General features: G+C 31.9%; 3 protein-coding genes across 3 annotated transcripts in view; 1 reads left to right on the top strand and 2 right to left on the bottom strand.

Annotated features, from left to right (window-relative positions):
* Positions 1 to 24820, top strand: part of LOC143085286 (peptidyl-prolyl cis-trans isomerase D-like) — a 32397-nt gene that overhangs the window by 3505 nt on the left and 4072 nt on the right. Inside the window, exons 3-7 of the mRNA XM_076261551.1 lie at positions 14759 to 14865; positions 15806 to 15994; positions 18524 to 18646; positions 18980 to 19095; positions 24475 to 24564. Coding sequence (XP_076117666.1) covers positions 14759 to 14865; positions 15806 to 15994; positions 18524 to 18646; positions 18980 to 19095; positions 24475 to 24564 — 625 coding nt within the window. The remainder of the gene's footprint in view (positions 1 to 14758; positions 14866 to 15805; positions 15995 to 18523; positions 18647 to 18979; positions 19096 to 24474; positions 24565 to 24820) is intronic.
* Positions 1315 to 3313, bottom strand: LOC143085285 (G-protein coupled receptor moody-like). The gene has a single exon (XM_076261550.1). The coding sequence runs from the start codon at positions 3123 to 3125 to the stop codon at positions 1971 to 1973; it is 1155 nt and encodes a 384-aa protein (XP_076117665.1). The 5' UTR covers positions 3126 to 3313; the 3' UTR covers positions 1315 to 1970.
* LOC143085287 (G-protein coupled receptor moody-like) lies at positions 9777 to 11206 on the bottom strand. The gene is made up of 2 exons (XM_076261552.1): positions 9871 to 11206; positions 9777 to 9833 (listed from the first exon to the last, which is right to left on the bottom strand). Exons 1-2 carry the CDS (start codon positions 10787 to 10789, stop codon positions 9814 to 9816), a joined length of 939 nt encoding a protein of 312 aa, XP_076117667.1. The 5' UTR covers positions 10790 to 11206; the 3' UTR covers positions 9777 to 9813.

Below are 24820 nucleotides of genomic sequence, written 5' to 3'. Positions count from 1 at the left end.
TGTGTCCTAGGCATGTAAAGCTGTAAATTTTACTTAACTCAAAATAAAGCTTTCTTGCCACTAATTTTTGAAGTTGTTAAAAAGAACCATGAAAGAAATAATTTTACTGTAAACTTGTATGCTGTTTAATATATATATCATGTATATTAAGAAACTAAGTAACGGTACATCATGTAGATTTGTTATGACAGAGATTTTCCAACTCTCATTTTGGGTCTGATTTTAGGCCTCAATCCTTTTAAGAGAAATTAACTCTTTTTTCCCAATTTTCAGCTTTAAAATTCTCCATGGTACATTTACATACACATCGTCTCAAGATTTTGTTAGTGTTGTATGACTCTTTGCATGTTTTTTTTGTTTACAAATCTCTTGAATCTTGTTTGCACTTCATGCAGTTATTCCTTTTCAGAATGCAGAAATTTGTACCTAATTTTTCAAAATTTTCATCAAACTCCCTTGTAAGTTGCACATGGCTGATACCATGTGCCCTCCAAATAAACGGGCTAATATATATTTTCCCCAAAGCCAACATTTCACGAACATTTACTCCCAATTACATGGGCCCTGGGCCACTCCCCCTAAGCACTAGGAAAATCACTGTTATAATAATTGTAAAATGGTTTCCATTCTAATCATTTATAAATGAAACAACTTTTTTACAGACACCAAATGACAGCAATCTGAACAATCATGAGGCACTGTGCATCTTTTAATAATGAGCAAAACCCATTTACAGTATGATAAGTTACAAAAGGCCCTGACATAATACATGTAATAAGTTCAAAAAAAGTGATTGACCAAAGGTTGTGACCACCAAAATTAATAAGTTCACAAAAAGTGGTTGACCAAAGGTTGTGACCATCAAAATTTTGATAAGGATCAACACAATTTTTTTTGCAATAGAAATGCTAATGAGAACCATTCATTGCTCATCAACTTCCTACATGTGTAGTTACCAAATACTTCCAATATAATATAAAAATAAGTAGATGTGGTATAATTGGCAATGAAACAACTCTCCACAAGAGACCAAATGACGTAAACGACTATAGGTCACTGTATGGCTTCAACAATGAGCAAAACCCTTACCGTATAGTCAGCTTTAAAAGGCCCTGAATGACAAATGTAAAACTATTTAAACAAACTAACCATCTGATTTATTTAAAACAAAAAAAAACAATGAAACAAATATGGTATACTGCAAAATGCAACAAACAACAACCATTAAATTACTGGATCATGACTTGGGACAAGCACATACAAAATGTGTTGGGGTTAGACATGTTAGCTGGCAACCAACCCTCTCCTAACCTTGGACAACCTTGGACAGCTCTGTAACAGTACAACATATGAACAAACTATATAAAATTAAAATATGTATTTATTCACATATTGGCCTTTTGAAATTTTTGTCTCATATTAATCAGGAACTACGAATTAAAGCTTACTAAAATTATAATGGTATCTAGCTTCATGTGAGCAGAGTATGTAATAACATGTAATACCTATCATATATTTCGCTGATCAACTTCATGTTTATTGAATAGCAGGGTATTCTGACAAAGCTCACATTTCTGCTTGATTGGTTTTCTTTCAATTATCTTGATCAAAAAATATTTTAAGTTTGTATGATACATTCATAATCATAACTTACGTTAAAAGATGCAATTGTATTTATGATCAATAATCAGGAAGTATAGTAATAGCATACTATCATGACTATTGTTGAAGTCTTGGTACATTTGTATTGTCATAAATGTTAGAAATAGCTGGGAACAGTATATTTAAGATATATATATCTTCCTTATAATGCTAGGAAAAAAATAACATTGATTATCAATGAATTTTCAAATACAAATTCTAATCAGTAATCTGTATAAACAAAAATTAGTATGTGCATGACATATTTATTCAAGTCCAACTCTGTTGCATTAAAAGAAAATAGAGAAAAAGTTTCAAGTCTGTGTATATCACACATATGTAGCTAGATCTGGAGGCACCCGTCTTACAGAATTTGTATTTGTATTGGAGGTTGCTCCTCTTACAGAATATGAATTTGCACCTGAGGCTGAATGCAAGCTTTTAACAGGAATTGTACTCAATGTGTCTGGATGCACATGTTTTTCAGGATTTGTATTTGTAATTGAAGACATCCTTTTTAAAGGAGGTGTAAATGTACCTGAAGACACCCTTTCTAAAGGATTTTTCCTTGTAAATGAAGACCCTCTTCTAGGATTTTTTTCACATTTACACGAGAAAAATTGTTTGTAGGCTCTGCGGAATTTAAAATCCATAACTGTATACACTATAGGATTTACACAGTACAATGTCCATCCTAAAAATGTAGTCCAGACATGATGGACAGGTTTAGAAAATGATTGGTCATAAATATTGACAACGAAATAAGGAAATGTCCCAACAAAATAGGCTGCAAATATACACAACATCATTGCAGAACGACGCAAAGCTGTTACCAGAGATGTGCTTTTGGCACGTTTTGAGCTTCCATACGCTTTGATTCCTATTCTAACATAACAGAATATGATGAAAATACATGGTACTATAAAACCTAGTGTTACAGTGAGAACTCTGTTCGATTGTTCTATGTCTCGATCGAAAGTACATGCCAAAATGGCGGGTACATATTTAAATCCACCCCAGACTTGTAATGAAGCTGGCATTGTAAACACAAGTGGCAGTAACCACCCAATAGCAATTGTAATTATCAATGGTTTTCTCTTAGATAGTGTTTGGTATTGCTTTAAATGTACAACATTTAGGTACCGATACAGTGCAATAATTCCTAAGTGTATCACTATAACACCGACAAGTGTGTATCTTACTCCTCCCACTGCATTACAGAATAATGGCGGAACGGAATGATATTGTTTGTGAAATGTCACTGCTTCTAATGGTAGAATCACACAACAATATAAAAATCCAGCAAGGCTCAAACTTCCAATAAAGACACAGTATGTTTTGAAACGTAAACTGGAAAAACAAATCGCAAGAATAGTAATTATATTCCAAACACATCCAATTAAACTGAGAACGATTACAATAATTTCTAATACCAGTAATGTCTCTGGTTCATCACACCACCATTCCATACATTTATCCTTCATAATCAACTTGCTAATTATATATATAAGAAAATATATAAATAACTTGACATGCAACTGGCATGAATAATCTGGAAAATACGCATTAGACGTTACATAATAATTAATAATTCCAGCTTATTTCATGTTCTCATTTGCAAGTTGTAAAATTGTATATTATGTTAATTGGTGTAACATACTTTTGTTAAAAGTTGTATAAATATACATTGAAGGACAGAAAATTCTTCCTGTTTTTTTGTCAATATTTTTATACTTTTATTAAAAAAATCTTTTTGTTAAAAAATCCATTTAAATTTGCATGAGTTTTTAGCAGGTTTACAGGTAATTAGTAGAGTAGTAGATATAATTGATTAGTTACTGGTAAATAAGTACATTGTTGAGTGTAAACAATCCAATTATTTCCTGATAGGAGGCCCAAGACCACAATTAATGACCCATCATTTCGTTGTTCACGAATATAGTTCCCTTTAATTATAGTGTATTTTTTCTTTATTATTTCTCATACATTTCTTAGCTTTTCTGGGTTGGAAATGAAAGAAGAGAGCTGAAATAAACTTTTGAATGTTTTATTTTAACTGATTTTGATCAGGAAAACTGTGATTAGGCCAGGTGCAAAAAGGTAATATTTACACTTTTTGGATAATCTCTTGACTTGCCTATAGGGGTATGGATGTGTATTGGCCAAATTTGTAAGATGTATACATGCAATTTTTCTGAAAATTGAATATATTTTTGGACTTGTACTGTACATTACACACACAAAAAATTAGACAAAAAGAATAGGCAAAATTTTTTTAATGCGACAAAATGTTATAAAGAAATGATAGAGGAATTAATTGTGGTCTCGGGGCCAGTACTAATATTCACTTCCCCCGTAATGACCAATATCACAGAGTATTTATTCAGTACAAATATTCACTTCTTCAATGACCAAATTCACAGAGTAATTCTCTATCTGATAAGTTAGCAAGTTTACTTAAATCATGCAATCCAATCAAAGAACAAAATATTATTTTTTTCAATGGCTAATATTACAGTAATTCTCATTTGTCTCATAAATCAGAATGGTTTATTTTACTCTGAGGAGTTGGCTTGATTATCAAGTGGTTATTATCAATGATAAGCCAACATCTAAATATACATGATATATGCTTGTCTCCTCCCTTCTAAAGAAACAAAAATAAGATATATGTCAGTATGTAGGTAGGAAGATTATTGAGGTTAAATGATTTCTTTTTTGAAAATTAAGTTTAACATAGTTTACATGTATGTATGAACATAGTGCTTCAAAAAAATTGTTTGGGCTTTAATGGTGCTTAATGAAAAACTTGAAAAGAAATGAAATGTTAAATAAAGAAATCTTTAATTAAAGTCTGGTTTTTTACAAGCAGAGCCAAATACAATGAAAGTCCCAACTATGTATTGGCTTCCGAAGCTACACAAAACCCCTTACAAATATAGATTTATTTCGTCTTCAAGCCATTGTTCAACTACTAAATTGTCTATTCTTCTTACCAGCACACTTGGTACAATTAAAAACCTGATAATAAATTGTTCAAATAAGGCCTTCGAAAATAGTGGAATAAATTACTTTTGGAGTGTCAAGAACTCGTTGGAAGTACTTGATAAATTGCATGCTTATATTGGTGATTTTGAATCTGTTCAAAGTTTTGATTTTTCTACCCTGTATACCACATTGCCTCACATTCTCATTAAGAAAAAAATCACACACCTAATTAAATGGGCATTCAAAAAATCAGAATGTGAATATATATGTTCAAACTCTTTTAGGTCATTTTTTAGTAGCAATAAACAAAAAAACTATGTTAATTGGACATGCTTTGATACTATATATGCCCTTGAATTTTTACTAGATAACATTTTTGTTCGCTTTGGGGATTCCGTATATCGTCAGATTATCGGAATTCCAATGGGGACTAACTGTGCACCACTTATTGCGGACCTGTTTTTGTATTGTTATGAGTTACAATTTATGACAAAAATAAGCAAAGACCCTTCGAAACAACATCTGATAAACAAATTTAATAATACTTTTAGATATTTGGATGATATTTTGGCTCTCAATAATGACGACTTCAGTATGTATATTAATGAAATTTATCCTGTTGAACTTACTTTAAATAAAGCTAATACTAACAATGACCACTGCCCTTTTCTCGATCTTGATATCTATATCACTAATGGAAAGCTGAATACTAAAATTTATGATAAAAGGGATGATTTTTCATTTCCTATCGTTAATTATCCGTTTTTAGATGGTGACGTTCCCTTGTCACCATCTTACGGTGTTTATATATCTCAACTTGTACGATTCGCTCGTGTATGTAACAATGTTTTAGATTTTAACGAGAGAAATTTATGTATTACTGAAAAATTATTACACCAGGGTTTTCGATATCACAAACTAGTCAACACATTTACTAAATTTTGTCATCGGTATAAAGACATCATTCGTAAATATAGTTCAACATGCAGACTTCTAATACGTTCAGGTATTTCACATCCAATTTTTTATGGAAATATTCTTTATAAAGCACAAAGGTGTCAGTATTCACCTCAGAAACTTACAAAACCTTTGAATAGACTTATTAAGAAGGGATATAATTACGATACTGTTGTCAAGTCATTAAAGATTGCATATTTTGGCGTTAATATTGAGTCACTGATAAGGTCTTTGCATCGGACCTAAACACATTTATTCTAAAAACAGTTGTTGGCATGACACGGGTTATGTTCTTCTCATATATGTTATGATGGTATGATACTAAACCCCTAACGGGAAGGATTGTGCCTGATGTTCATATGATGAAATCATAATCTTTCAGTCAGTTAAATTGAAGTCTGGAGCTGGCATGTCAGTTAACTGCTAGTAGTCTGTTGTTATTTATGTATTATTGTCATTTTGTTTATTTTCTTTGGTTACATCTTCTGACATCAGACTCAGACTTCTCTTGAACTGAATTTTAATGTGCTTATTGTTATACGTTTACTTTTCTACATTGGTTAGAGGTATAGGGGGAGGGTTGAGATCTCAAAAACATGTTTAACCCCGCCGCATTTTTGCGCCTGTCCCAAGTCAGGAGCCTCTGGCCTTTGTTAGTCTTGTATTATTTTAATTTTAGTTTCTTGTGTACAATTTGGAAATTAGTATGGCGTTCATTATCACTGGACTAGTATATATTTGTTCAGGGGCCAGCTGAAGGACGCCTCCGGGTGCGGGAATTTCTCGCTACATTGAAGACCTGTTGGTGACCCTCTGCTGTTGTTTTTTATTTGGTCGGGTTGTTGTCTCTTTGACACATTCCCCATTTCCATTCTCAATTTTAAATATAACAATATATATATAACCAAATGCCTCAAAATAAATAAAACCCTTGAAGAGCCTTGCATTTTAAATTTGAAAATTTGAAAGTCTAGTCATTATATTGTGATAGTTGAGAAATAAATTTGAAATTTGAAAGACTTTAGTGGAGAAATATCACATTAGAATAAATTTGAAAATTTGAAAGTCTATAGTCATTATATTGTGATAGTTGAGAAATAAATTTGAAAATTTCAAAGTCTATAGTGGAGAAATATCAAATAGTAGATTCCATGATGTGGTAGAGTGACCCTTTATATTTATCCTCTTTTGATGTCATTGACACTAAACTCCACAGATTATTTTATATTTACAACAAGAACAATTATTGTGTCACAAGTTTTATTTTAAAATTACTTATATAATTATGAACTCATTTCCCATCTGAATTTAATGAGGGAATAACCTTTAGATTTTTTGTTAGATAGTGATATTTTTTTTGAATCTGTAGCATGTCCAGAACAGTGACCAGGGCATTTTGTGTTAGGCAGTTATAACAATTTCATGAAACGTGAAGATATTCATATATATATAAATATATATATACATAAAATTGAGAATGTGTCAAAGAGACAACAACCCGATCAAAGAAAACAGCCAAAGGCCACCACTCAGGTCTTCAACACAGCCAGAAAATCACGCACCCAAAGGTGGGCTTCAGCTGGCCCCTAAACAAAAATGTGTACTAGTTCAGTAATAATGGACATAATAGTTAACTCAAAAACATATAAATGAACTTAAATTAAAAATCATACAAGACTAACAAAGGCAAAAGGCTGCTGACTTGGGACAGGTGCAAAATAATAATAATAAATTCTTTATTTAAAGAGGGTAACCTCAGTTAGTTTTTTTTTATTAGTTGTTAGTGGCTTTGAACTAGCAGTCAGATAACTGCGAGTACTCTCAGATCTGTTCCTAGTGTCTTTTTTTGTCGGGATGTACAAGTACCCGGCCACGTCCATTTGTATTTTTGTCCATCTGATGAGTTAAGCCTTTTTCAACTGATTTTTATAGTTCGTTCCTATGTTGTACTGTTATACCACTGTCCCAGGTTAGGGGAGGGTTGGGATCCCGCTAACATGTTTAGCCCAGCCACATTATTTAAGTATGTGCCTGTCCCAAGTCAGGAGCCTTTAATTCAGTGGTTGTCGTTTGTTTATGTGTTACATATTTGTTTTTCGTTCATTTTTTTATATAAATAAGGCCGTTAGTTTTCTCGTTTGAATTGTTGTATATTATGGGCTTTGCTCATTGTTGAAGGCCTACAGTGACCTATAGCTGTTAATGTCTGTGTCATTTTGGTCTCTTGTGGACAGAATGTCTCATTGGGAATCATACCACATCTTCTTTTTTATAGTTACAATAAACTAATCTTCCATGAGGCCCTCACATACAAATTACAATACAATCAAAAACAGATATTTACACATAGTTAATTTAAAGTCATGTAATTCTATATAAATAACACATAGCTGAGAGGGTGATAGAGCAGATTGGTACCCCGAGAAAACATTGTCAGCTGCAGGGAAGCCAAGGTTGACAATGCTTTTTCAAGGGGTACCAATCTGCTATATCACTCTCTCAGCTATGTGTTATTTAATTTATTATACTGAATGTCCTATCATTATTGTCTTTTACAGATTAATTTTATTTTAAAAGTATTTTCTATGATGTCACATACATAACCATGAATACAATGTTACAGGTTTTAGAAAAGACAACAAAAGTTAAGCAAGATGTTTTACTTTTTTTTATTTTGACAGTCAAATAATAAAATCTGAGCCAAAACGTAGAACTTAAGCATTATATTTAATTACTTGATGTAAATTCAAATCATAGTCCTCTAAATTATTGATTTTTGATTGGTCTGGGTCAGAGGGTAACATTAAAAGAAATTGTCACCTGCTCAGCCATGTGATAGAGTAAATTAACACCCCCGTATTAGCCAATCAAAATATGGCATTTTAACATGCAGTATAATAAAATGTATTGTTATTAACATAAGATATGATGCTGCATGTTAAACATGTTTTGTGAGATCTCAACCCTCCCCCTATACCTCAAGCTAATTTAGAAAAAAACAAACACACAGCAAAATACACAGCACAAAGTCACTGTGCGATAAACAAATATTTAACAGTGTAGGGGACTGAAACTCATGTATAAAAGAAGATGTGGTGTGATTGCCAACTCTCCTCAAGAGACCAAATGACACAGAAATTAACAACTACAGGTCACTATATGAATTTAATGACCTTCAACAGTGAGCAAAGCCCATAGCGCATAGTCAGCCATTAAAGGCCCTGAAATAACAATGTAAAACAATTTAAAGGAGAAAACCTAACAGCTTCATTTATATAAAAAAAAAATGAACAAAAAACAAATATGTAACACATAAACACAACCACAGAATTACAGGCTCCTATCTTGGGACAGGCACATTCATGTTTAAGAATAGCAATGTTATTTATATTATGACTATAAGCAGTAAGGGCACGAAATGACAAATGTAAAATATAACAAAAACACAGAGTGGACATGGATTTGTATTCTTGATAGTTTTGTTGATCAATGACAGGGGGAAAAAATCTTTGAAAAAAATTAACATGGTGCCAAATTACCTTTTGAATGAGTTACCAAGAAGTATTGGAATGAAAAAGGTATTCCTACATTTGTGTTTTGTAAGCTCTATTTTTACAAGTTGCATTTGGAATTAACTCAAAAGTGATATAATTCTGCCTGGACATCACCTTCAATTTTCATTGGATACTCTTCTAAACAGTATGAAAGTTTCCACTCATTGTAGACCCCAAACAATGATAGCCACTTGATAATGGGATTTTGACTGGTTTGAAATCTTATCAATTTTAGAAATGAACTCACTTATTTCTACTACACATAGCTAAAGTCATGTTACAAGTTTGTAATTAAACACTTGCAAAATTGAGTTGGTTACAAGAGGTAGGTCATAGGGTTTAATATAAATAAGAAGATGAGACCACTCTTCATCCAAGTCAAAATGTATAATATACTTTATAGCTTGCTGTTCTGTGCTAGCCAAGGCTCTGAGTGCAATACAAAGACTGTACTTTGACCTATATACATGATATATATATATATATATATATGGTTAACGTTTACAAATTGTGACTTGGATGGAGAGTTGTCTCATTGGCACTCATACAACACCTTCTTATATCTATTTAGTAAACAATTATAGGCCAAAGTACAACATGGTTAAAGGCTTAACTCTGTAAATAAAATAATTCAACTAAAGAAATACAGAAAGATTTAATATTGAGAAGTATGTTACACTCTAGTACTTGTACCTGAAGCTATCAGTATGTTACACTCTAGTACTTGTACCTGAAGCTATCCTTCTTACAGGATTTTTTTCACATTTACACAAGAGAAGTTGTTTATAGGCTCTGCGGAATTTTAAATCCATAACTGTATACACTATAGGATTTATACAGTAAAGTGTCCAGCCTAAAAATGTAGTCCATATATGTTGGACAGGTTTAGAAAATGATTGGTCATGAATATTGACAACGAAATAAGGAAATGTCCCAACAAAATATGCTGCAAATATACACAACATCATTGCAGATAGACGCAAAGCTTTCATTAGAGATGTGTTTTTTGAACGTTTTGAACTTCCATAGGCTTTGATTCCTATTCTAGCATAACAGAATATGATGAAAATACATGGTACTATAAAACCTAATGAAACAGTTACAATTCTGTTCGATTGTTCTATATCTCTATCGAATGTACAGGCTAAAATAGCTGGAACATATGTAAATCCACCCCAGACTTGGAATGAAGCTGGCATTGTAAACACAAGTGGCAGTAACCATCCAATAGCAATGGTTATTATCAATGGTTTAGTTTTGGAAAGTTTTTGGTATTGTGTTATATGCACTACATTTAGGTACCGATACAGTGCAATGATTCCTAAGTGTATCAGAATAACGCCCACAAGTGTGTACCTAATTCCTCCAACGGCATTACAGAATAATGGAGGCACTGTATGATTTTGTCTGTGAAATGTCACTACTTCTAATGGTAGGATCAAACAACAGTATAGAATTCCAGCAAAACTTAAACTTCCAATTAAAACACAGTTTATATTGAAACGTAAACTTGAGAAACAAATTGCTAGAACAGTGAGAATATTTCCAGTACTTCCTATTAAACATAGAATGATGATAATAATTTCTAATACCAGTAATGTCTCAGGTTCATCACACCACCATTCCGTACAGCTACTTGTCCCGTTCATGTCTATCTCCTAGGTAAAATTAACTTGTCATCATAGTTCATATATATAATTTGTTAAAAAAACATATTAGTATAGAAGTTTTGTAAAATAAAATCCCACTTATATACCACATTCACATTTTAAATACGTTTTGTACTTTTAATTGATGTCTCCACCGTTCCATAGTCCAGTTTAAGTTTATATTCCTTTTATTTAACTTTTAAAAATATGCGTATTCCTTATATTTGACTCCTATTAAAATTTAAACATTTTGATCAAAATCCATTTAAACTTTGCATGACATTTTTACAGGTATAACCTAAAGGTGCAGTTAACATATAGAATTAATGATTTATTATTGGTAAATAAGTATCTTGTGGTGTGTAAACAATAATAAGATCTCCTGATAGTGCAAATATTTATTTCCTCAGTGACTGTTATCACAGAAGTTCTTTTTATCTGATAACTTCTCTTTGCTCCGAGGAATTGGCTTTATTTTCAGCTGTTGTAATTAGTTGTTTTCACTGTAGTCAAGTGATATTCTTATTCTCCATATCACTGTATTTTTGATGTATAAATAATGAAATTGATATCACTATGTTTTTAAAATCAGTTCTTCCACAGATCCATTAACTACATTGGTTTTTAGATAGACCATGCAAAGGCAACCAGCTTAAAGCAGATTCTTCTGATATTAACTTCTGCATTTCCAACCAAGACTTTTCTTGTTTCCATTTTGTACTATGACTTTGTAGGTAAATCCAGGTTTCCAAATGTTTACTGGAAACACAAACTATTGTTTTACAAAAATTATTATGCCATTTCAGTAGTCTTTCATTAGTCAGAATAAACTTTATTGCACTTTTGATATTATTTTCTCCTTTTGTAGTCTAATTGGGATTTAATTGAGATGTACTAAAGCTAATGAATGTTTTGTCTGAAACTTTTCTCATGTTTTGTCGCATTGATATTCAATCTTAACAGAAACTAGACTTTTTGACTGTTTGTTGAAATCAAATTTGACTTATTGAACTATAATATTTTAATTACACCCAGTAAACATTGACAATCTATTACAACAAGGCATAACACCTATAGATGATATATGAAATATATACATTAGCCAAATATAAGACATTAGTTTATCACATATTTGTTATGAATACCTTAGGGTTTGCATATGCAATAACCTCAAAATTGCCCGCGGCAAAAAAGAGTATATTGATATTGTGCCCTCCAAATGACATGACGCCATTGCGTCCTTAACGACAATGGCGAACAATGACAGTGCAAAATTCTCGTGTTTATATATTGCCATATTCCAAATTTCTTGCGTTTGTGTATTGCCATATTCCAAAACTCTCGCGTTTGTGTATTGCCATGTTCTATGTCTCGGGATGATACCAGGGCCAATATGGAAAAGGGCATGTTATAATCTATACTTATTGTTCACTAAAATAGGAACTTAAAAAAAAAACCGATAGATTACTGAAAAATAACTAAAACATTAAAGGAACGGCAGTGTTCTCCATCATGACATTTTCTTTGATAAGTCGTGACGTCTTGTTTAAAGGTCTTTTAACATTGTGACGTTTTCTTTAAGGTTTTAAACAATCCCTACCATTATTTTTAGTCCTCTCTTAGTTGATATGATAAATAGATCATAAAAGATGTCATAATTACTTTTCCTTTACATAACCATACTTTAAAGGTGTGAACATATATCTATTACATGTACTTATAGTTAAGTTTTTTTTTGTGTCTTACTTCTCATTTCCATAATCATCAATCACTAGAAAACATGACATAGATTTTTATTTATCAGATTTAAAACACCATTTACCTATATACCTGTTAATTTTTTTGGGGTGTAATTGAAAACTATTTAGGAGTGAATCTTTGGATAGGTGTATTCTGTATTAGATAGGTAGTTTGAATATTCAACAATATATAGTATACAGGTTCACCAATGCGACATGATTCCAAAAGGATGAAACAGCATAAAGAATTATAACAAATTATATAAGACGAAAAGATTGACATTTTTATGTTAGTGAAATTGCAAACATGATTAATTATATATAAAATATTTGACTTTTTAAGAAAAGGTCCAATTCCAGCTGCTTGTCTTTGTATACCTTCATATTGGAAGATACCCAATACATTCTTCTCATGATCTGAAAGTCTTTGGATGCAGTCAGATTATAAAAGCCTATATAAACTGGTTGTATTTTTCTAATGTCTGTCAAATTGTTATATGAGATCATTTAGGAACTAGTGATGTGTTAAATTACCAAGTATTATCTTCATTTCTGTCAATAAGTCAGTGATATACAGAGTTGTTGTTCCTGAATAATAGATGTCCTTATCTTTTGTGGAACAGGATAGTTAACATGGTTAAAGCCCACTTAAAACAGAAGGTGTCCTTACATAATTATTGATTCTGCATGTTTATTGAATAAAGTAGAATGGTAAAAAGAAAATTTGTTGAAACTAAAGCTAGTCAGATTGAGAAAAAACAAATCATTTGCAAGATTGATTATTAGATTGCAGGCGCGTAGCAACCCGTACGCAAAAACGCAGTTGCGTACACATCGAAAATCTCACAAAAGTAAAAATATGGTAAATCTAGTAAGAATTTAACTAAAGTAAAAGTTAATAAAAAAAATTATACAAATATGTTAATGATCACTTTGTAGCTATATTCCGTTCCGAAAACTAGTCTTCCCTGTTCATTTACGAAATCAGCATCGTGATTCTGTTGCTGATACAAACAATTTAAAATGGCTGAGTCCTCCGGGTGTCAAAACACAATTGTCACGTCTTCTATGCCTCCTTACCCTGACATCTTTTTTGAAGATTTCAAAATAACTGATGAAATAAAATATGACATTCTTAAGAGACCATGGACATCAATTCATTCTTATAAACATGAACATGTATCTACCTTTCGTCGATTATTTGATAGCAGAGTTGAATACAAGACTTCTGACAGCAGAACCACGTTATGTAGCACAAAAGTTAATCCAAAAAACATTGTTACAAAAGACGAATTTCAAGATCGAAATTCGGAGATGGTAAGCAAAATGCCGGTCTCGACGGCAACGCGGGCAGAACGGTTCTTCAGTACCATGAGAAGAGTGAAGACCTAGTTGAGAATTACAATGAAAACGAATAGTTTATCTGGACTCGGTCTTTTGAACATATACTAAGAAAAAAAATTAAAACAGACACGGTTTTGGACATCTTTAGTAGAAAAAAAAAGAAATGAAATGGGCTTTGATTTTTCTGAATTAACTTTGAGAGACTTTCAGTCATAAAATAAAACAAAGATATGTGTCTGGTTCGAATTTTTATTTTAAATATGTATTTTCTCAATAAAAAAACATACCATTTAAGTTGCACTGTGTTGGCTTAGAAATAAGTTAATTCTATAATGTAAAGTGGGTTCAGCATGATAAGGTAACAAATAAAATATACCTAATCAAGCCATTTTAACCCACTACACATAAGAAAAGAAAAAACAAATTGTTAAGCCAATAGTACGGGTTTCTTTGTTTTTCTCTGATTATTTCTTGTTTCTCCTGGAAGTAAGATTTCTGTGAGGTCATTTTAAGTCCTCGGAAATTGCGAGAATGCAGGATTTTGCACCATTTACCCCAGAACTTCTGGGGGCCTTGAGCGGCCCCCAAACTCCCGGCCGTATGACTACCTTCTCCGGCATTGCGTACACATCAAAATTGCCTAGCTACGCCCCTGGATTGCATTTGGTGTTCTATCAACCTTTGCCTTATTGTTCTAGAAAACATTAGATCAGGTACTTTAATAGTTGAGAGTTTTAATGTAAATGGTTATGGAGAGATGAAAAGCCTGTTTTTAAATTGCAAGTTTATGAACTTGTACCTCCTGTTTGAAGTTTAATGCAAGGTGGAAAATGATAAATGATTTGGCTTTGATCTTAATTAATGAAGATGTTTTGTTTATTTTCAGTTATAAAAGATTTTATGGTACAGGGTGGTGATTTCTCTAACAAGAATGGTACAGGCGGAGAAAGCATATATGGAGAAAAATTTGAAGATGAAGGTTTTCCATATACTGTAAGATTATTATGCTTATAAATGAAAAATGAAATAGAGTGTAAATTGGGGAACAATCCAAAAACTAAAATGATGAAAATATTAATAAAAGATGTGAATAAAAGATATGAGGTATAACATCAACTAGACAGCTACCCAATGACACAGAAGAATCAAAGGACATCTAGAGGTCAAAATACAGAATGGAACAAAAGAATGTATGTGAAGATTTTTAAAACTAAGATTATAAGGCAACCAATAAAGAGGAATATCAGACATGGGGCAAGGACTTGAACCTTTGGCAAGGTTTGACTTCCTTCTTTAGACGACCTACTGCCCTTATCAGATTTGGAGCAGTTTATTGATAAAGGGAAAATGAAAAGAATAAAGGAAAAACCCAGTACATCATAAGCACTACTATGTATAAGATCATGAAATGGAAAGATACCAAAATCAAAAGTGCAAACAACAACCCAATAACAGACATTATTATGACAAAGTCAATTAAAGAAATGTACAGTTTGAGAAAGCAAAAGCTAGGTACTTGTTTTTTTGGGGGAAGGATGGTAAAAACCAACCTTAAGGGTATACAAACCAATGTTAGGAAAAAAGCAAACTATATTTCTTATTATTGAAAGTTGGTTGTAGTTCTCATCAATTACTGTGGATTCATTATTATTCGTTGGATACCAATTTTTCGTGGATTACATGGATACAGGTGTACCACGAAATTAAATGTTCAACGAATAACAAATTTTCTAAATGCTTGTATGCTGACCTCGACAAAAACAACGAAATTAAACATCCACGAACATGCAGGTTTTACTTAATCCACGAAAATTATTACCCACAAAAATAAATGAATCCACAGTAGTAATTTGTACAGATTTGAGATTATTTGCATTCTCATTGACATCTTGATCGTAAAAACATGATAATTTTTAACATTAATATTTTTCAGCATGATAAAGCAGGTCTACTTAGTATGGCCAATTCTGGTCCAGGAACTAATGGTTCACAGTTCTTCATCCTGTGTAAGCCTGCACATCATTTAGATGGTAAACATGTGGTGTTTGGTAAAGTTCTCAAGGGAATGGGAGTGGTCAGAACTCTGGAAAATACAGAAAAGAATGAAGAATCACCTGTTAAGGTAATCAGTTATGGTGAAGCTATTCTAACAAATAGATCACTTCTGATCTTATGAATATATTTGTTACAAATTATCATTGTTGGTAAAGGATGTGCCAAAAACAAAGACACAAAAATGCCACATCATTATTTTTAACCTGTTTTTTTTTTAAGTACAGGTTACAATTTTTATTTTTAAAACATTGCTCAGGATTGTACCTTTTTAACTTGAAAATAACATAATATATCTGCTTATTGAATGAAAATTTAATAAATAATACAGGATAATCATCAATAATTAAACTTTGGATGTAATACGTCTTCTGATTGGCTGACGTCATTTTGTTTTTCAGCTCAGACATAATTTAGTCATGTAATCATGACGTCATCAACGTTTTTACATGATTAACTCAGGTTTAAAATGGAATTTATATAAATTAAATTATAAGAAATAACTGTAATATTTTATCTGTCTATTCGAAATAACGTTAAAAATGTGGTGCACACTTTAAAATATCCCACTTCCCAGGTTATTCAGTGTGCACCACATTTTTTTAGCTCACCTGGCCCGAAGGGCTAAGTGAGCTTTTCTCATCACTTGGCGTCCGTCGTTGTTAACATTTTACATTTTGAACTTCTTCTAGAGAACCACTGAATGGAATGAAACCAAACATGGCATGAATGTTCCTTATGAGGTGCTGACCAAGTGTTGTTACTTTGTAGCCGATCCATCATCCAAGATGGCCGACAGCAGGGGACTTAGTTTAACATAGGCCCCTATGGGAAATGCATACAAATGACTTCTTTTAGAGAACCACTGAATGGAATGAAACCAAACATAGTATGAATGTTCCCTATGAGGTGCTGACCAACTGTTGTTACTTTGTAGCCGATCCATCATCTAAGATGGCCGCCAGTGGGGGACTTTGTTTAACATAAGACCCAATGGGAAATACATACAAATGTCTTCTTTTAGAGAACCACTGAATTGAATGAAACCAAACATAGCATGAATGTTCTTATGAGGAGCTGACCAAGTGTTGTTACTTTATAGCCGATCCGTCATCCAAGATGGCCGCCAGCGGGGGACTTAGTTTAACATTGGACCCTAAGGGAAATTCATACAAATGACTTCTTATAGAGAACCACTGAATGGAATGAAACCAAACATAGTACGGTGAAAGTACTTTAATTCAAGGGTATCAATTTTCGTGGTTTCAGGAATATTTACATGTTCGTGGGTTTTTAAATTCGTGGATTTAAGTTTTTTTTTTAAAAAAATGAAAAATTGAAGCCTTTAGAAACGATGGTTACACTTAGTCTGGATTGAAGGAAATTGCTAAGTAAACATTGACCCGTATAAATGTATAAATCGTAGTGACAACACTAATTAACTCAAGATAAAGTGATCAACAGATTAAAGACCATCAAATGTGTTAATTAGGCCATAAACATGTCACCTAAAGAAAACAGTAACATAATCAAATGCTATAAACATATCTTAAATTGTAAAATAATTCTTATCAAAATCAAGCCCAGCATGAAATTATTATTTCCCATATGTACCAGAACTATGAGGATATAAAATGAACACTTTATCATACTAGCTTATCAATACCGGAAATCTGACTTTCATCGATCAAACATATTGTATGAGAATTAAAAGAGCAAATGTTGTACAGTTTAGGTTATTAAAGATTAAATGGATATAATCCTGCATGCGGTTGTAGTTCATAGTTCATTTGCACTGTGACTACTATTATAGTATTCTCATATTTGGCGTTATTCAATATATTCTCTAGATCATTACAGTAGTCAAACCTACTACATGGATATCTTTCCATTACTTGATTTGGACATTGGTTGTTTTATTTCGTTGGACACTTAAATTCGTGGATAAAGTCATCCACGAAAACCACGAAAATTGGTACCCCACGAATAAAAGTACTTTCACAGTATGAATGTTCCTTATGAGGTGATGACAAAGTGTTGTAACTTTGTAGCCGATCCATCATCTAATATGGACGCCAGCGGGGGACTTAGTTTAACATAAGACCCTATGGGAAATGCATACAAATGACTTCTTTTAGAGAACCATTGAATGGAATGAAACCAAACATAGTATGAATGTTCCTTATGAGGTGCTGACCAACTGTTGTTACTTTGTAGCCGATCCAACATCCAAGATGGCCGCCAGCGGGGGACTTAGTTTAACATAGGACCCTATGGAAATTTATGCATACAAAAGTCTTCTAGAGAACCACTGAATTGAATGAAATCAAACATAGCATAAATGTTTTCTTTCCTAATGAGGTGGTGGCCAAGTGTTGTTACTTTGTAGCCAAATTTTATCTTTTTTTATATGATTTCAAAAACCCAACTAGAGTCAGGTGAGCGATACAGGCTCTTGAGAGCCGCTAGCTATGTTATTTCTTCATAGACAGAAAAAATATAACAGTCATTCCTTAAATAAAACAAAACCCATTTACCGTGTTTACCTATGTTAAGAATAATTGTACCTCTAGAAACTCATTGTATTTGATAATTTCAGGAATGTAAGATAGCTGACTGTGGTGAGATAGCACCAGGAGAGGATGATGGTTTTGTGAAAGATGATGGCAGTGGGGATATCTATCCTGAATGGCCTGAAGACTCTGGAGTAGACTTTGAAAACGTTTGTATTATGATATAAGAGTAACATTCTTCTTGCTTTAAAACACAAAGATTACATCATTAAGAGTAAGCCAGAGTAATATGGAACTATGGAGATTTGTTCTGACTAGTTGTAATCCTGTATCTATCTATGTAAAAAGAGTTATTGTTTATGATTAGGATTTTTAATGGAATACATGAATAATAGTATGTGACAAAATTGTAGTTTTATTCTACTACAAAACTTTTAGAGAGATATCTGTTTGCACCAAGCTTTTGTCTTTTTGCACAAATGACTTTTTTGTGCCACTTGTGACTACTTTTAATTAACCATGACTATTATATAACTTTGCAGACAGAAAACAAAGAGAAAGTTTTGACAATGATCTCAGCAATCAAAGGATTTGGAAATAACTTCTTCAAAGAGCAAAAAATACAAGATGCAAAAAGAAAGTACAAGAAAGCATTGAGGTAAGTCCAATTTTCTGGCAAAAAGGACATTTCTACATTTATGTACTGACAGGAAGTGACTTGTGCATGTTCTGTACTTATGTCTGTTCCACAGCTCTAAAGAAATCTAATAGTTATCTATATATTTTTCAATTATACTATAGATATTGATCTAATTTTTGAGATTTTTTTATTTAATTTTTGTGCTATTTTCACATTTCTTGATTGGTGTGAGAAAAATATTTTTCCTCACTAGTCAGATATCTATTCTCATTAAATGATTGGTCCAAATTTAATTAGCACGTCAAATTTTCTTGGCTTCTTTTAAATTTCCCGTGGTGACGTCATGAAAAAAACCCACCAACATGCCTGATGGTGTCACATATATGGAACACAACTTTCTGCAAATCTTCGAAAAGGAAGGACAAAAAATCATTAGAGAAACAGATTCCACCTCTATAACTCGCGTGTTTTGCAATATTTCTCCACTTGATAACAGTTAGATTTTAATTATTTAAACAGCTGCACAAGCCTCATGATTTAGATATTAAAAGGAGTAGGTCCAGTAAGACCCCTTTTTGGCCCCAAAATATAGCAGTTTTACAAAATTGTTAAAATGCAAACTTTTAGTTATTTATTGGAAAGTAGAATTCCTCTGCTACATAAATATGGGCTGTTTTTGACAATACAATGCACATATATTAAGTACTAGCATCATAAAGTCATGCTAAATTACTGAAATCTTCACAATTTTAGCATTTTAGTTAAATTTCAGACGGTTTCAGTCTTAAATGAAAGTGGCCGCATTTTAGTTCATTCTTAATATTGGAATGTAAGTTGTATTTGATGATTAGACACAGCATATATAAAGGTTGAGGATGAACATGGATGCGGCCACTTTCATTTTTGACAAAAACCATCTGAAAAGTGACTTTTTTTGCATATTTGATAGATTTTTCATATTTAAGCTTGAATCAGAGCGTTTTTAATGACTAAATCAGTTAAAATCTTACACATAAACTATTGAATGAATTGAAATAGACACTAAAGGGATCAAAATCTTTCGTCAAATGGACCTGAAATTTGGTCAAAATTGACCCTTACCAGACCTACTCCTTTAAGGGCATATCCAACAGTTTATTTTTGACGGTGAGAATTTTTTCCCTTGAAGATATTTCATTCTTCAATTGACAGAGAATCAAATTTTGCCAAAAAAAATATTAGTCGCCGATTTCGTTTTTTCAAAAAATGCTGCTGATAATAAAACATGTTTGCAATTTTGGAGTAAAAAACGTTTTTTATTTAAAAAAAATAAATACGATTTTTTAATCAACATATACTTATATATTGGGGCTCAAATTAAAGCAAAATAATTCAAGATGGTAAGAAAAATCTCACTTTACCATTTAAAGCATTAATTCTTACTCAAATAAAGCCAAAAACGTTATGATGGACCCAAACAAAGGCAAGAAATGAACATTTGAAATGCACATTTTTAATTTATTAAAAATTTCTAACGGTGTCGATTTGGCCAAAGTAAGATATGTTATTCTTTGCAAAAAATGGAACGTCATAACGTTTTGAAAAATATTTGTCACCGTACTCGTTTTTGAGAAAAATCCAGAAATATGATATTGTTTACTAAATCCCTTCCGTAATCCTCACAAATTGTGCCAAAAATTAAGACGTTTTGGGAAATAACGTTATATTTCCCCGCTAATTTTTCAAAGGCAGTGCTACGGCAGACAAATGTATTTATACACTGTGATTTTCTTGGATAGTTGTCTCGATAGCACTCATCATCATCTCATATTCGCATCTTTTTATTTATAATGAACTTGTATATGGACGAGATGACAATTCAGTTATTTTTACAATGAAGTGTTTTTCTTACACTGATTTATATTACACCGTCCATAATTTCACATATCGAAATTAATAAAGAGCTAGTGAAATTTTGCACCAAACACTTGTCTAAAAACTCACTGACTCTGTATTATTTATTCATGTTGCAGTTTTGGGATTTTTATTCTTTATAGGCTTCTAGCTTTAACATATGTATGTTGACTCTTAGTGTTTTGAATTATATGTGTTGTTCGGTTGCTGTCGTATTAATGTATATACATTTAAAATCTTTTTCAAAACAAAAGGATTGATTGGACAGGATATAGAAATATTCATATCTCTGGATTTCTCACGTCCGACAGTATATCTTTGCTATAATTGGGTGCGGCCGTTTAGCTGCTCGGATGTATAAATTAACAGCCTCGTTTAGTCGAAATAAAAATGTTGTATATCCTATGCATAGTGTAGTTAGAGTTTCGCGCATCTATACGTTTAAAAACCATCTAAATAAATGGTTCAAGGGATATCCGAACCTTGAATAAGATCTCTTAACAAAAACAAATGTCATATGAATCTTCAAGTAAGTCACATGGCTGATTTTAACACATCTGTTGCACCATTTGCAGTTGTAGATGTCATGAAAAAAACCTTTAATTTACAAAACAGATCAGAAAGACAATTACTTGAGAATAAACTCCAACTAGTTTGGCTGCATACAATGTAACCACTGATGTAGACTACTATATAAGTATATATTATTATTGATTATTCAAACAAATAGACCCAAAGAGAAAGATGCAGAAAGAAATTCTAAAATTTTCGTTAAAAACTGGAAAACTGCTTAAGACAATTATCAGTTGAGAACTAATGATTATGCATCACTATATGCAACTAATTAATTGATTGCTCACGTGCTCCAGTGGCAAATATATCACGCATATTTACGACGAGGCGAAAGTGGATCTGAATAAATGATTGATACATTATTAAGATAAAGGGTTTTCTAGTGGTAAAAAGTATGCCGTACTAGAATAATGATCAAAATCTTGAGTTAAGCTATTAGCCTCCGCCTCCTCCGATTCATAACATGTAAGACATCAAAAGACATGTTTTTCAAAAACGATATCAAAATGAAAAATGTATAAGACAACTCAAATTTCACAGATATAAATATTAATTTAATCAAAATTAAAAGAGGTACACATAATAAATCAGCAAAAAAAAGCAGTACTATACATGTACCATAGTTAAAACAAGGGGGTAAAAAACAGGTGTTTGGTTTAAATTTAAGTCTTAGCATTAAAACCCTGATAACCATAGCCATTGAAACAGTTTTAGTTTTATAAAAAGATATAATAAGTCTATTTCAGCATCTGTATAAAAAAGTGTTCACCATGCAGTTGCGAAAATATTAGACCTCAGGCACCGATTATTTTTAGTAACAAAATATACATTTTGATCGAGGACAATGTCTTTCATGATTCTTCTATATACACTTATTTATATTTATTTACTTACTTATATACAATTTTGAAATCTAAAATGTAAAAGTACAACCCTTTAGATGTAGCATCGTATATATCCCCATTTATATTAAGGACAAAACAAGCAATGATTAGTTATTTTTAAGGACAAAAAATATTGTTATAAAATATTATTATTTTCTTCTCCCCGGCGCTAATTTTCTTCTCCGGGCGCTAATTTTCCTTCTCCGGGCGCTTTTTCTTTTCCCGGGCGCTCTCGAGCGCTTTTTAGTAGGACCGTTATTTCCTCATTCATAAGTAAACACTAAAATCGTCAGTTATTTTGTACTTGTATGTCAGTGTATATATTACAATGTTTTCCTATTTCATTTTTTTTATAACGGTGTCGTTTTTCATTTAAAGAGCTTCTGTATATAAGCACTTCAACGCAAAGCTAGATGCTAGATGCAATGATACATGTTAGTTTATGTCGTATTTTATTTTTCTCAAGAGACCAATTTTTTTTAATCTTTCTCAAGTCAAATCAAACTTTGAGTTTTCTATCCTGAATGACAAAATCTCGGATAAGTTTGATAAAGAATTTTAAAATTACAATTTGTGTTGCATTCTAATAATAAAAAAAAATATTACGCATTTGTTCTCTTTGTTCTCTACTGTATATTGAAGATAATTTTAATAAAACAGAAACTAAGTGAGTATGGTCTATAATTATAAAGATAATTGCAGTTCTTTTATAATGGACCAAGAGGACAACATCTTTTATGATTTGACCTCTATTTCTGTTAATATTCTGTATGAGTTTTCTGCCGATTCCCGCTGTGCGCTTTCCTTTGAGGAAAGAAACCGTCTTTGTCAGACGGCCATAGCCAATGGTGATTCCGTTATGACGTCATTGAAACAACGTTAAATTACGGGAAACAATAGACAATGGTTACGTTTGTTATTACCTCCCCTGAAACTGTTGGATATGCCCTTAACTGTCTTGAGTGGAGAAATATCATAGCACACTTGTTGCAGGGATGGAATCTATATGTGTATATATAAAATAGGAAGATGTGATATGATTGTCAATGAAACAATTCTCCACAAGAGACCAAGTGAGATTTTCATGATGGTAAACATTATGCATTGCACTTCAAGAGATGAGGTTTTCACATAGTTTTCTCGTTTGAATTGTTTTACATTGTCTTATCAGGGCCTTTTATAGCTAACTATGCGGTATGGGCTTTGCTCATTGTTGAAGGCCGTACGGTGACCTATAGTTGTTTCTGTCTGTGTCATTTTTGTCTTTTGTGGATAGTTGTCTCATTGGCAATCATACCACATCTTCTTTTTTATATAGTGTGATTTTAAATTTTATAAGTTTTTTTTTTTCTTCTTCTTGGTATGTCTCTGTTGAGACAGGAATGTATAGTCTGAAGTAAATCATCTTTTCAGTTGTATCATTTTGCTGTTGTCACCTTTACACTTTATAAGAGACCATATGACACAGAAATAATGACTTACAGTAGATTGATTTTCATTCTGGTTGACTTATATTTATTATAAATATCTGTATTGAGTTTGTGTTTTCAGTTTCAGTCAACCAAATTTTCACAGTTATTGCCATTCAGCATGTTTTTTTTTTTTTTTATAAAAATACTTCTTTTATGCAATGCTTACAGATTTGGAGATAACTTTTGGTTACTAGAAGATTTTATAACTACTTGTCCAGACTTTAATTTGAATGCCTGTAGATTCCAAGAAAATTTTAAATAATTAAGCTGCAGGCAGGGACACCAATGTTCTAACAGACATCTTTTTAATTTCTCAAACTATATTTGAACTCTTTATTGTTGCATAAGATTTTCATCTGAGTTTAGTATAGCAAAAAGCTTAATTAGCTTAAAGATTCATTGTACAATGCAGATAATATATATGAATATCTGTATCACAACTTATTGCAACATTTAGGCACATTTTATTTAAGACTGTTTCATCTTCAACTCTTTAAAAAATAACTGGAATGACTTTTAATAGAATGGCTAGTTAATACTAAACCAAGTTTATGGTTGGTTTCGTTTTTTTACAGATATTTAGAGTATGTAGAAGACAATATGGATATGGAGGAGGATGAATCAAATATGGATAAACTGTACAATATACCTATAACATTAAATTTGTAAGTATAATATACCTATCACATTAAATTTGTAAGTATAATATACCTATCACATTAAATTTGTAAGTATAATATACCTATCACATTAAATTTGTAAGTATAATATACCTATCACATTAAATGTGTAAGTACAATATACCTATCACATTAAATGTGTAAGTACAATATACCTATAACATTAAATTTGTAAGTACAATATACCTATCACATTAAATGTGTAAGTACAATATACCTATAACATTAAATTTGTAAGTAC

The sequence above is a fragment of the Mytilus galloprovincialis genome, chromosome 8, assembly GCF_965363235.1.
Source record: "Mytilus galloprovincialis chromosome 8, xbMytGall1.hap1.1, whole genome shotgun sequence".
Lineage (NCBI taxonomy): Eukaryota > Metazoa > Mollusca > Bivalvia > Mytilida > Mytilidae > Mytilus > Mytilus galloprovincialis.
This window is presented reverse-complemented; position numbering and strand designations above follow the sequence as displayed.

Bases quoted from the DNA above. Each gene is read 5' to 3' on its own strand.
- LOC143085285 (XM_076261550.1), bottom strand. From the start codon at position 3,125: ATGAAGGATAAATGTATGGAATGGTGGTGTGATGAACCAGAGACATTA.
- LOC143085287 (XM_076261552.1), bottom strand. From the start codon at position 10,789: ATGAACGGGACAAGTAGCTGTACGGAATGGTGGTGTGATGAACCTGAG. The intron at 9,834-9,870 runs GTACAAGTACTA...TGATAGCTTCAG, and splicing joins TGTAAGAAGGATAGCTTCAG to GTACAAGTACTAGAGTGTAA.